Source organism: Thalassophryne amazonica, chromosome 15, assembly GCF_902500255.1.
Source record: "Thalassophryne amazonica chromosome 15, fThaAma1.1, whole genome shotgun sequence".
In the NCBI taxonomy this organism is placed as follows: domain Eukaryota; kingdom Metazoa; phylum Chordata; class Actinopteri; order Batrachoidiformes; family Batrachoididae; genus Thalassophryne; species Thalassophryne amazonica.
The window spans coordinates 51110180-51123476 of NC_047117.1; the positions used below are offsets into that span (position 1 = coordinate 51110180).

The 13297-nt window shown below is 40.4% G+C and overlaps 1 protein-coding gene across 1 annotated transcript in view; it reads right to left on the reverse strand.

The window, feature by feature from the left end:
- Positions 1 to 10602: 10602 nt before the first annotated feature.
- LOC117525909 (sialic acid synthase-like) overlaps positions 10603 to 13297 on the reverse strand; it is a 92518-nt gene continuing 89823 nt past the window's right edge. Inside the window, exon 6 of the mRNA XM_034187858.1 lies at positions 10603 to 11027. Within this exon, the coding sequence (XP_034043749.1) occupies positions 10818 to 11027 (210 nt within the window). The 3' untranslated portion in view covers positions 10603 to 10817. The remainder of the gene's footprint in view (positions 11028 to 13297) is intronic.

Below are 13297 nucleotides of genomic sequence, written 5' to 3' on the forward strand. Positions count from 1 at the left end.
GAGTCAGAGCTCTATTGAGCTGAGTATTCCATTAACTTTAACTAGTAATGACTTCATGACTTTCTTTGCTAACAAAATTTTGACTATTAGAGAAAAAATTACTCATAACCATCCCAAAGATGTATCGTTATCTTTGGCTGCTTTCAGTGATGCCGGTATTTGGTTAGACTCTTTCTCTCCGATTGTTCTGTCTGAGTTATTTTCATTAGTTACTTCATCCAAACCATCAACATGTTTATTAGACCCCATTCCTGCCAGGCTGCTCAAGGAAGTCCTACCATTATTTAATGCTTCAATCTTAAATATGATCAATCTATCTTTGTTAGTTGGTTATGTACCACAGGCCTTTAAGGTGGCAGTAATTAAACCATTACTTAAAAAGCCATCACTTGACCCAGCTATCTTAGCTAATTATAGGCCAATCTCCAACCTTCCTTTTCTCTCAAAGATTCTTGAGAGGGTAGTTGTAAAACAGCTAACTGATCACCTGCAGAGGAATGGTCTATTTGAAGAGTTTCAGTCAGGTTTTAGAATTCATCATAGTACAGAAACAGCATTAGTGAAGGTTACAAATGATCTTCTTATGGCTTCGGACAGTGGACTTATCTCTGTGCTTGTTCTGTTGGACCTCAGTGCTGCTTTTGATACTGTTGACCATAAAATTTTATTACAGAGATTAGAGCATGTCATAGGTATTAAGGGCACTGCGCTGCAGTGGTTTGAATCATATTTGTCTAATAGATTACAGTTTGTTCATGTAAATGGGGAATCTTCTTCACAGACTAAAGTTAATTATGGAGTTCCACAAGGTTCTGTGCTAGGACCAATTTTATTCACTTTATACATGCTTCCCTTAGGCAGTATTATTAGACGGTATTGCTTAAATTTTCATTGTTACGCAGATGATACCCAGCTTTATCTATCCATGAAGCCAGAGGATACACACCAATTAGCTAAACTGCAGGATTGTCTTACAGACATAAAGACATGGATGACCTCTAATTTCCTGCTTTTAAACTCAGATAAAACTGAAGTTATTGTACTTGGCCCCACAAATCTTAGAAGCATGGTGTCTAACCAGATCGTTACTCTGGATGGCATTTCCCTGATCTCTAGTAATACTGTGAGAAATCTTGGAGTCATTTTTGATCAGGATATGTCATTCAAAGCGCATATTAAACAAATATGTAGGACTGCCTTTTTGCATTTACGCAATATCTCTAAAATCAGAAAGGTCTTGTCTCAGAGTGATGCTGAAAAACTAATTCATGCATTTATTTCAGAATGCTGCAGCTAGAGTACTGACGGGGACTAGCAGGAGAGAGCATATCTCACCCATATTGGCCTCTCTTCATTGGCTTCCTGTTAATTCTAGAATAGAATTTAAAATTCTTCTTCTTACTTATAAGGTTTTGAATAATCAGGTCGCCTTGGGGCAACTGTTTGTTGTGATTTGGCGCTATATAAAAAAAAAGTTGATTGATTGATTGATACCACCCGATGAGGGAAGAGGAGATGATGGACTCGATGATGGCAGTGTAGAAATTCACCATCATTGGGAGATTGACCTTCCTCATCTGCTGCGGAAAGTACATCCTCTGTTAAGCTCTCTTCATGAGAGAGCTGACCTTCAGCTTCCACTTGAGGTCCTGGGTGATGGTGATCTCCGGGTAGTGCCCTCCCAGCTTAACTTGTCAATGATTGTTTGTTTTGTGGTTTATAGAGGATTTATTTCATTTATTCTAGGCTTAGGTTAAATTATGTCAGCTTGTTGATAGTAACATCACTGTAGACAGAAGTTCTGTTCTGAAATTGTTTTATTTGGATTTCTCATATGAAAATGCTTATAGAGACCTTTTTTAAATTATAATGGCAGCACATCTGCACTGTACTTTACAAAGACATTTTTACTCTTTTTTTTTCATTAAAACTCTGTGCACATTATCTGTTCTTCATGCTCAGAAACCAGGGGCAATTCCAGGAGGAACGAGGGTGTGGGGGGAGGGTCCAGGGCCTCAACACCACCCCTAGATTCAAGGTCCACTTTTGAAGAAACGTTTTCATACTACTAATAATACTACTTAATAATGATGATAATAATAATAATAATAATAATAATAATTCAACAACTAAAATGCTTAGAAAATATAAATGTTAGAAAAATGTTAGAAAGAATTTAATAGTCACATTTATAAACAATGTAGGTTCGAAATTGTACGTTTTACCCTTACAGTGCTGTCAACAGTTAAATATGAAGTCAAGAAAGATGTCTATTTTATTTTTATGAAAAAGAAAAAAAACTATTTATGTTCATTGAAGTCAAGAAAGAGTGACTATAAAGTCAGTATTGGCAAAATGGGTTATAATTTTCATGTTGAGGTGACGGGATGTTGTCAGCAGCTTCTGATTGTAAGTAACTCGCCCTCTATTGGTCTCTCTCAGACACCACAGACAGGAGAGACCAATCAACATCATGTCATGGACACTGATATCGGCTGAATGTAACTGTTCACAACTTAGTCCACGCAATCCATGGGAAATATACAACCTACCAAAACAAATTGCTACAGAAATGAAATAAAGTAGGTTTGACAGGCCAATACATGTAGAATAACATATCAAAAGTTTACTATAATATATTGATTGGAACAGGGTGAAATTACCAATTGAATGAGACTATCAGAATTTGACGATTTTTGCCCATTACGGCAACATTGGAAGAGATTGCTTTTGGGTAACATCATATACGAGGTCTGTGAGAAAAGTATCCGACCTTATTGTAGAGAAGCTTGAATCTTCGACTGGACTGGGTTGCTTGACGTGAGGACGTTTCACTTCAAATCACAGAAGCTTCCTCAGCTAAAATTCTTGCTCTGGTAGTCTGACTTCTGTCTTGACTCTTGTAGAGAAGAATAAAACCTTTTTATTGTTCTCCGTTTTACCATTTTATTCTGCCTGTGAGTAGGTCCATCCCTCTCGTCATTTTTTTATTGCGAATAAATGTCTGAACGATTTGGAGCTTTGCTGCATCAATTTTTTTCCAGAAACTGTGAGAGACCTCCAGGTGGACACTGTTCGAAAAATTAATATGGTTTTCAGGGACGATTTTATGGGGATTAAACAGATTACGGAGTGTTACTGCCACTTTAAGGACGGCCCACAACTGCTGAGAGCGTGGCGCGCTCCCAACGCCGATCGACATGCTCAGACCCCGCTGAAACAACCAGATCATTTCCAACGTGAAGGCTTTGTTGATCCGGGAGGTCGTCTGACTTTCACAAAAAGGCAGGAGACGTGGACATCAGCACTTTTTCGGCACATTCCACTGTTACAGGAGTTTTTTTCATGGAAAGAAAAGCGGAGAGATGCGCCACGGAGCCGTTCATTACGTGGCACAAAACCACCTCCGTGTTGGTCTCACAGGACGGCTTTGAGATGGCTTTCAGACGGATTCCGGTTGCTTTCCAGTCGTGTGATTATCCGATTGTGATTGTATATGAGCTGGACATGCCGGAACATGTCCTGTGAGGCTTCATCACGGCGTTGCTTTGCGCCATGCGGCTCCACCGCAACGCTCCTCTTTTCATGACAAAAACTCCTGTAACACTGGAATGTGCCATTCATTTCTAAACTGACGCTGTCTTGATGCGGTATGTCGTCTGACTAGCACAGGAATTGTGAAAAGACGTGGACATCAGCACTTTTTCAGCACATTCAGACGTGCGGAGGAGTTCCGCGCGTCGCGGTGGAGCCGCATGGCGCAAAGCAACGCCGTGATGAAGCCTCACAGGACATGTTCCGACATTTATTTGCAATAAAAAACGACGAGAGGGGTGGACCAGTGCTCACACAAAGCCTGCTCACAGGCGAATGATGCAACCAACAGGCGTGAAAAAACTCACGCATGCGCACGAAGGTTCAAGCTTGGCTGATGCAATCACACGTGATTCAAATCCATATGGTTTTTGAAAAAAATAAGGTTGGATACTTTTCTCACAGGCCTCGTACAAGTAGTCTAAATCATGATAAATGTTCTGGTCTATACAAAAGGCAAACAAGCAGGCACGTGGAGTTTTATTTAAATGTTATGTGGGCCTAGAATAAATAAAAAATCAGTTATCGATCACAACAGAGCCAACAGGCGTCCCACACATTAATGCCTGTTTTCCCTGGGGTGGCAGGGAGTTTTTCCTTCCCACTGTCGCCAAGTGCTTGCTCACAGGGGGTCATTTTGACCGTTGGGGTTTTTCTGTAATTATTTTATGGCTTTTGCCTTACAATATAAAGCGCCTTGGGGCAACTGTTTGTTGTGATTCGGCGCTATATAAATAAAATTGATTTGATTTTGCTTATTAGTACATTGTGAAATACATGATGTAAAGTTTCTGTTTCTTTAAATCCCTTGTTAACGAGGTAAACCATAACACTGAAAAAGTGGAATAAACTAATAAATCATAGTTTTATGTTATTTCTGTCATTACATGAAGAGAATCTAGTACACAGTAAAATCTCGTAAGTACGCATTTCCACTATTTAACAAAATCCATACTGTGAAACATAAGTGACTCATTACTGAACAATGAAAATGACCATTTCAAATGAAACAAAGCAAGAAATAACGAAATCAGAGTTTTCTCATTTCAAGGCTTCTTTCAGTTGGCTTGAAAGTGCTCCTCAATAAAACCTTGTTGTCATTGTCGGTCACTGTCTGACTCTGAATCGGTCTCCTGTGATACACAAACACCTCCACAGTCAGTACAACACTGACCATACTTTACCAGCTTTGAAATGACACATTGTTCATGTAGACAAATGTCTTCTTCAGGTTGACTCAACTCAGAATGAACCATTTTCATTAGTTATTTCATGTACCACAGTGATTTAGCATATAACTGGTATAACACTGAAAAAAATGTTGAGGAATTATTTATTTTGGTTGGCAAACATTACACACCAACAGAAAATACAAACATAATAATTCTATTTCTGTTCATTTAAACCCGATCTTTGAAAATCCATATAACTAATATTGAATTACTGACCTTTATCATATGCCAGTTCACATTCAACTGAGCAAAACAATTGGCCATCTGAGTAGAAATTTGGTTTTCCCCCATTCCTCTATAAAAACCCACATAGGCTTTGCATCTTCTATTGCATGTCACGCATTCATGGATTCCTGTCCTTTGAGGTATGAGTCTCTGAAATGACAATGAAAAAGAAATATGAATCACAAATAATATAACTGAGATAGAGTTGTCTTGAGTTGGAGATAGAGTTGTCTTGGAGCGCCTTGGGGCAACTGTTTGTTGTGATTTGGTGCTATATAAGAAAAAAGTTGATTGATTGATTGATTGTGATTTTGGTACTTGACTACTCACAAAGTGGTACTCTGGAATACTGAAGCATTTTGAGGCACTTAAAACAGGCATATTTTATCAATCTGCTTTGAGCAGATCATTATTCCATTTATTGGCTTGGTTCTTATTAGGGATAAAAAAAAAGAATGAGGTAGAAATTGAACCAACCTTTTATCCAGTGTTGTGCTCTGACATGCAATTTGAGCACATTTTTGTAATATTGCACTTTTTTTTATTCAAAAATAATATTATTCATCTCCTTGGACAACTTGAGTGCCGTTCTGACCAAATAAATCAATGGATTTTTTTTTCCACTGAATAAGTGTCTGGACTGAACTGAACAGAAATTCAAACAGATATTTGCAATTTCGGCCCGTGGAAGGGTGGAAATAAGAGTGGAGACTTTGAATGTTGGTAGTACGACTGGTAAAGGGAGAGAGCTGGCCGATATGATGGAGAGGAGAAAGGTAACCATATTGTGTGTGCAAGAGACCAAGTGGAAGTAATAGCAGGAACATCAGCGGTGGGTACAAGTTGTTGTACCATGGTGAGGATAGGAAGAGAAATGGTGTTGGGGTCATTTTAAAGGAAGAGTATGTTAAAAGTGTGTTGGAGGTTAAGCGAGTGTCTGGCAGGGTGATGAGTATGAAGTTGGAAATTGAAGGGGTGATGATGAATATCATCAGTGCATATGCCCCACAGGTAGGTTGGGAGATGAAGGAGAAAGAAGATTTCTGGAGTGTGTTAGATGAGGTAGTGGAGAGTGTGCCCAAGCATGAAAGAGTGGTGATAGGAACGGACTTCAGTGGGCATGCTGGTGAAGCGAACAGAGGTGATGAGGAAGTAATGGGTAGATATGGTATCAAGGATAGGAATGTGGAAGGACATATGGTAGTTGATTTTGCAAAAAGGATGGAAATGGTTGTGGTGAATACCAACTTTAAGAAAAGGGAGGAGCACAGGGTAACACATGAGAGTGGAGGAAGGTGCACACAGGTGGACTACATTCTTTATAGGAGATGTAAGCTAAAAGAAATCAGACTGTAAGGTGTGGTGGCAGGAGAGAGTGTCGTTAAACAGCATAGGATGGTTGCTTGTAGGATGACTTTAGAGGTAAAGAAGAAGAGAGTGAAAGCTCAACAAAGGATCAGTTGGTGGAAGCTGAAGGAGGAAGACTGTTGTGTGAAATTTCGCGAGCAGGTGAGAGAAGCACTGGATGGAGGGGAAGCAATTTTAGACAACTGGAAAAGTACTGCAGATGTGGTGAGGGAGATGGCTAGGATAGTACTGGTGTGACATCTGGAATGAAGAGGTCCAGGAAAGCAAAAGGAGAAAAAGGTTGGTGAAAAGGTTTGGGATAGTCGGAGAGATGAAGAAATTAGACAGGAGTACAAGGACATGTGGTGTAAGGTGAAAAGAGAAGTGCCAAAAGTGAAGGAAAAGACATACTGCGAGCTGTACAAGAAGTTGAATAGTAAGGAAGGAGAAAAGGACTCGTACTGATTAGCCAGACAAAGGTACAGAGCTGGAAAGGATGTGCAGCAGGTTAGGGTGGTAAAAGATGCACATGGTAATGTGCTAACAAGTGATGAGTGCGTGTTGAGAAGGTGGAGGGAATATTTTGAGGAGCTGATGAATGAAGAAAATCAGCAAGAAAAAAGGCTGGATGATGTGGTGAGAGTAAGTCAGGAAGAAGTGAGGGCAGCTATGAAGAGTGGAAAGGCAGTTGGTCCAGATTACATTCCAGTGGAGGCATGGAAATGTCTAGGAGAGATGGCAGTGGAGTTTCTAACCAGACTGCTTAATAAAATCTTGGAATCCAATCCAATCCACTTTATTTATATAGCACATTTAAACAACAGAACAGTTTCCAAAGTGCTGCACATAAAAATGATTATACAACTATACAAAACAATAAACCCACTCAGATACTAATAAATAAATAAACATAAAAACAATAAATAAATAAAACACTAGGCCAAAGACAACAGAGGACCATACAACTCATGCAGAGCTAAAAGCCAGAGAATAAAAGTGGGTCTTCAGACGAGACTTAAAACACTCCATTGTGGGGGCTGTTTGAACGTGGAGAGGCAGAGCGTTCCAGAGTCTGGGCCCGGCCACAGAGAAGGCCCTGTCCCCCCTGGTCTTAAGTCTCGTCCTAGGCACCACAAGCTGGAACTGGCCCTCAGACCTCAGAGCACGTGCTGGGGAGTAAATTTGGAGGAGGTCTACAATATATTGTGGGGCCATTCCATTTAAAGCTTTAAAAACAAATAATACAATTTTAAAATCAATTCTAAAATTAACAGGGAGCCAGTGCAAAGACGCAAGAATGGGTGTAATATGTTTATGTTTTTTGCTCCCAGTTAAGAGGCGTGCAGCAGCGTTCTGGACTAACTGCAATCTGTGAAGTGTATTTTGATTAATTCTAAAAAAAAAGTGAATTGCAGTAGTCCAGGCGTGAAGAAATAAAAGCATGCATGACGCGCTCCAAGTCAGAAAAGGATAAAATTGATTTAATTTTGGTTAAAAGACGAAGCTGATAAAAGCTGGATTTAACAACCGCCTTGACCTGCCTGTCCAGTTTAAAATCAGAGTCCATAATGACGCCAAGGTTGGTGGCTGTGGGCTTTATGTGTTGACTGAGAGGGCCCAGGTCTAATCGAACTGTGGAACCAACACTGGGCCCAAACACAATCACCTCGGTTTTGTTCTCATTTAAGCTAAGAAAATTTTGAGCCAACCAAGCCTTGACGTCTTCCAGGCACACAAGCAAGGGTGTCAGGGGGCTGCTAGAATTCTTCTTAATAGGCAAATAAATTTGAGTATCATCTGCATAAAGATGATAAGATATGCCATGTTTTCTAAACACCTGACCTAACGGGAGAAGGTATAGGGTGAAGAGAATAGGCCCAAGAATAGAACCCTGGGGGACTCCACAGTTCAGAGAAACAGAAGACGAGGTGGGCTCCCCCAGCCTGACAGTAAATGAATGGCCTGTAAGGTAAGAATGGAACCAGTCCAAGGCTGTCCCCCTGACACCCACACAGTTCTCAAGAAGAGATAAGTGAAAGGATGCCCGAGGAGTGGAGCTAAAGTGTGCTGGTTCCCATTTTCAAGAACAAGGGTAATGTGCAGAGCTGCAGTAACTACAGAGGCATAAAGTTGATCAGCCACAGCATGAAGTTATGGGAAAGAGTAATAGAAGCTAGGCTTAGAAAACAGGTGAAGATCTGTGAGCAGCAAAAAGGTTTCATGCCGAGAAAGAGCACTACAGATGCAATGTTTGCTCTGGGAATACTGTTGGAGAAGTATAGAGAAGGCCAGAAAGAGTTACATTGTGTGTTTGTGGACTTAGAAAAAGCTTATGATAGGGTGCCAAGAGAAGAGCTGTGGAATTGTATGAGGAAGTCTGGGGTGGCAGAGGAGTATGTTAGGGTAGTGCAGGACATGTACAAGAATAGTGTGACAGTGGTGAGATGCGCAGTTGGAATGACAGGCTCATTCAAGGTGGAGGTGGGATTACACCAAGGATCAGCTCTGAGTCCTTTCTTGTTTGCAGTGGTGATGGACAGGTTGACAGATGAGATCAGACAGGAGTCCCCATGGACTATGATGTTTGAAGATGACATTGTGATCTGTAGTGACAGTAGAGAGCAAGTTGAGTCTAGTCTGGAGAAGTGGAGATATGCTTTGGAGAGAAGGGGAATGAAAGTCAGTAGAAGCAAGACTGAGTACATGTGTGTGAATGAGAGGGAGCCCAGTGGAATAGTGCAGTTACAAGGAGTAGAAGTGGTGAAAGTAGATGAGTTTAAATACTTGGGGCCAGCTGTCCATAGTAATGGAGAGTGTAGTAGAGAGGTGAAGAAAGAGTGCAGGCAGGGTAGAGTGGCTGGAGAAAGGTGGCAGGAGTGATTGGTAATCGAAGAATATCAGCAAGAGAGAAGGGCAAAGTTTACAAGATAGTAGTGAGACCAGCTATGTTGTACAGCTTAGAGACAGTGGCACTAACAAAAAGACAGGAGGCAGAGCTGGAGGTGGCAGAGTTGAAGATGTTGACATTCTCTTTGGGAGTGACAAGAATGGAAAGGATTAGGAATGAACATATCAGAGGGACAGCTCAGGTGGGACAGTTTGGAGACAAAGCCAGAGAGGTGAGATTGAGATGGTTTGGACATGTGCAGAGGAGGGACCCAGGGTATATAAGGAGAAGGATACTGAGGATGGAACCACCAGGCAGGAGGAGAAGAGGGAGGCCAAAGAGGAGGTTTATGGATGTGCTGAGGGCGGACACTGGTTGGTGTGACAGAGGATTCAGAGGACAGGGTGAGATAGAAACGATTGATCTGCTGTGGCGACCCCCAACTGGAACAGCCGAAAGAAAAAGATGATTTGCAATTTTGGCCCGATTCCTGATTGTTCTGTTTGAATTTTTTTTTCCCAACATTATGTTTATTTGCCATTTTATATTTTCAATTACAATATAACAAATAAAACAGATCAACCTCCCAAACACATCTTATGAAAATAAAATAATAATAATAATAATGAAAATGATGACAATGATGACAAATGGTTACTACATGTTATACACAAAATTACAGGGTTTCCTTTTTGAATCAACAAGCAAATTATCGTTTTTTGTGTATTGTCCTCTTTTTTTTGGTCAAAATATTACTTATGTCGTTTTTTTTTTTTGTCAAAATATTACTTATGTCGTTGGGCCAAATAAACGTAATTCTGACCAAAAAGAAACAAAAAAATTTTTCAGCCGAATAAGTGTCTGCACTGGACAGAAATTCAGAGATATTTGCAATTTCAGCCCAATTTTTTATTATATTGCATATAGTGATTGGCCTTGCCCATAAGCCAATGAGCGACTGACCTTTACCTTCAGGGTTTTGCTTGAGGTCAAAGGTCACCAAAATTAGGTCAAATTTCAGATTACAGTAAAACATGTCATGTAATACACTGAATTACAGGGCTTGATTAGAGGATCCAGAATATAGCAAATGTTTTAAGTTATGATGTCATGAAAAACCTCGCAAAAGTTCGATTTTTTTTTAAGGGTGTGACAAAGTGTGTAAATCATCATTGCAGACTCTCTTGTGTTCACATATATAAGTCCAATGGAGAGACCGTAAAGCACACAAAATTGCTGTTATGAAATGCAAAACACCATAACAAATTTTTGCAGTTAATTTAATACAAAGCCTTTCATACATAAGGACAGATATCGACATTTGATCATTTTTAGTGCAAAACATTTTCCATTCTTACAAATGCAAGAAGCCTATCACCTGGTATCGGACCAAAAAGTGTATCATTGGTTTGTTGCATCTTTATTACTTATAATCACTTCTTCAAAAAAGTCCACGACTTTCAGGTTCAGCTGCACCAATCATGTCACTCTGCTGAATTAATTAATTAATCTCAGTTTGATCTTCATATGATTTAGCACTTCTTTTTTTTGCCATAACTGTCAACAACCTCTGGTGTGACACACTCGTCTTCCTCCACATCCTCCAGTACAGCCTTTCCAACCAGCTCGAAGAGATCCTCAGGTGGGACACCCATTGGCTCAGCAACCTTTACAGCCAACATGTCCAGTGTTAGGAGAGTTCCTTTGGGGATCTTCACCTTAGCCACCACTGATTTACCCAACTGGAGAACAAACAGAACACAGAGTCATACACAGATGTTTTGATGTTTGGCAGATCTGATGGCACAAATGGGTCTATCAATCATTATAAATGTACAGTATAGGCCGGGGTGCCCACACTTTTTCAGTTTGAGAGCTACTTTTAAAATGACTGATTCAAAATGATCTACCAACATTACAAACACTAAATATACGCTGACTCTAGGGATGCACCGATGCCACTTTTTTCCAGACCGAGTACAAGTACGAGTTCATACAATTTGGTACAACCCCAATTCCAAAGAAGTTGGGACGTTGTGAAAAATGGACATAAAAACAGACTACAATGATTTGCAAATCCTCTTCAACCTATATTCAATTGAATATACCACAAAGACAAGATATTTAATGTTCAAACTGATAAACTTTATTGTTTTTGTGCAAATATTTGCTCATTTTGAAATGGATGCCTGCAACACATTTTTAAAAAGTTGGGACAGTGGTATGTTTACCACTGTGTTACATATTCATAAAGGAATTCATTTAAAATTTCACAAAAAGTTAACTGTTCTGTGTGTGTGTATTCTCCTTTACTGGAGAAGCTGAAGGAGACAATGTGGGCTTCACAGACATAGACGTCATCCTACACCCCTCTGAGTTGTTGCTTGCTGGAGTGACGAGGACAGCTCGCTTTTATTTTATTTATTTATTTTTTTTTACCAGTGAGGACTAACGGACAGGATGATGGATTATTTAAATTCAGTCACCTGGCTTTACACAGGTAAATGTAAATTTGTGTGATATTGCAGAATGGAATTAAATTCTGCTCTAATGCTGTGACAGTTTTTGGAAATAAGGCACCACAGAGAAATAAATTTGTCTGAGTGTTTCACTGAAGACACTGTGGGTACACGGGCTGTAATTTGATGTCACGGTCCAGAGTTGGCTCGATTAAAGTCGCGGCTCGAGTGGGATACGGGCCAGATTGCAAATCCCAGTCTGAACAGTGTGATGTATTAGATCGAGCAGTCAGTGCTCGGCTATGTCAGACTGTCATCGTCACCACTCAGGTGTGTGATCGGTTACTCAAGCCTGCCTTATATTGTAGTTGAGAAGCGCGCTAGTAAAGATCAGACATGTACTGCAGCCTTGTCCCAGTGTGAATGTCACTGAACATGTAAGTCACACACAGAGTGGTACTACAGCAGTCTACCTAACACAAAGCCACAACAAACAGCGTCCAATTAACAACGGTGCCACTTTTTGTCAACAATGACAAAATGCTTCATGGTTGGAGGAAATGGCAGCAACAGGAAGAGACTTTCTGAAAAGTCTACAAATGCATGTTGGGTGGCTAATGTTTGTCCCATTGGAGCAGTATGTCTCACGGCCAATTTGCTACTTTGCTAACTACATATAATAACAATAATAATTTCATATCTTCTGATACAAATAATGATTATAATAATAACTTCATATTTCCTCTGGAATGCCATGATGCATACTGTTCTGGTTACCACGCTACACAGACAAAACAGTTTTACTTTTACACATACTGTTTAATATAACGTGAATGGTCACCGCATATAAAGGTAAAAATGCAACATCTTTTAAACAAACACATAACTTTACTGATCCACACCGAGGGCAACTGCCCGCCCATCTGGGGGTGGTGCTGGAGAGCAGGAACAAAGACAGAGAACACTGTGTGGGGGGTCAGCACCGTGATCAGCACATCGCTCTCATTGGAGCGACATCTCTGCTATTTTGGCATTGTGGGATAGCTCGCGCCCACAGACTGAGCTCGCTGGACTACTTTCGCCACACTGCTCAGTGCGCCGCTCTCGTTGGAGCGACAGCATACCGAATGTGTCTCTTTGTCCCAGATAGATCTCTTTCAGTGCAGCTTCTTGTTCTGACTTTAACACGAAGTTAACACCCAAGTCTTTCATCGCCAACTGTAAATGGTAATCAAAACATTTCAATTGTATCTTTCTGAACTCTTCCGCATCAAACGCCATCGTGTCAATTTTGACAATGTGCCTGAGCGATAACAGATGAAGTTGCTCCAAAACTTTAAGTTTAGTAAATATTTACGAGGTCTGTCAATAAAGTATAGGTCCTTTTTATTTTTTTCAAAAACTATATGGATTTCATTCATATGTTTTTATGTCAGACATGCTGGAACCCTCGTGCGCATGCGTGAGTTTTTCCACGCCTGTCGGTGACGTCATTCGCCTGTGAGCACTCCTTGTGGGAGGAGTCGTCCAGCCCCTCGTCGGAATTCCTTTGT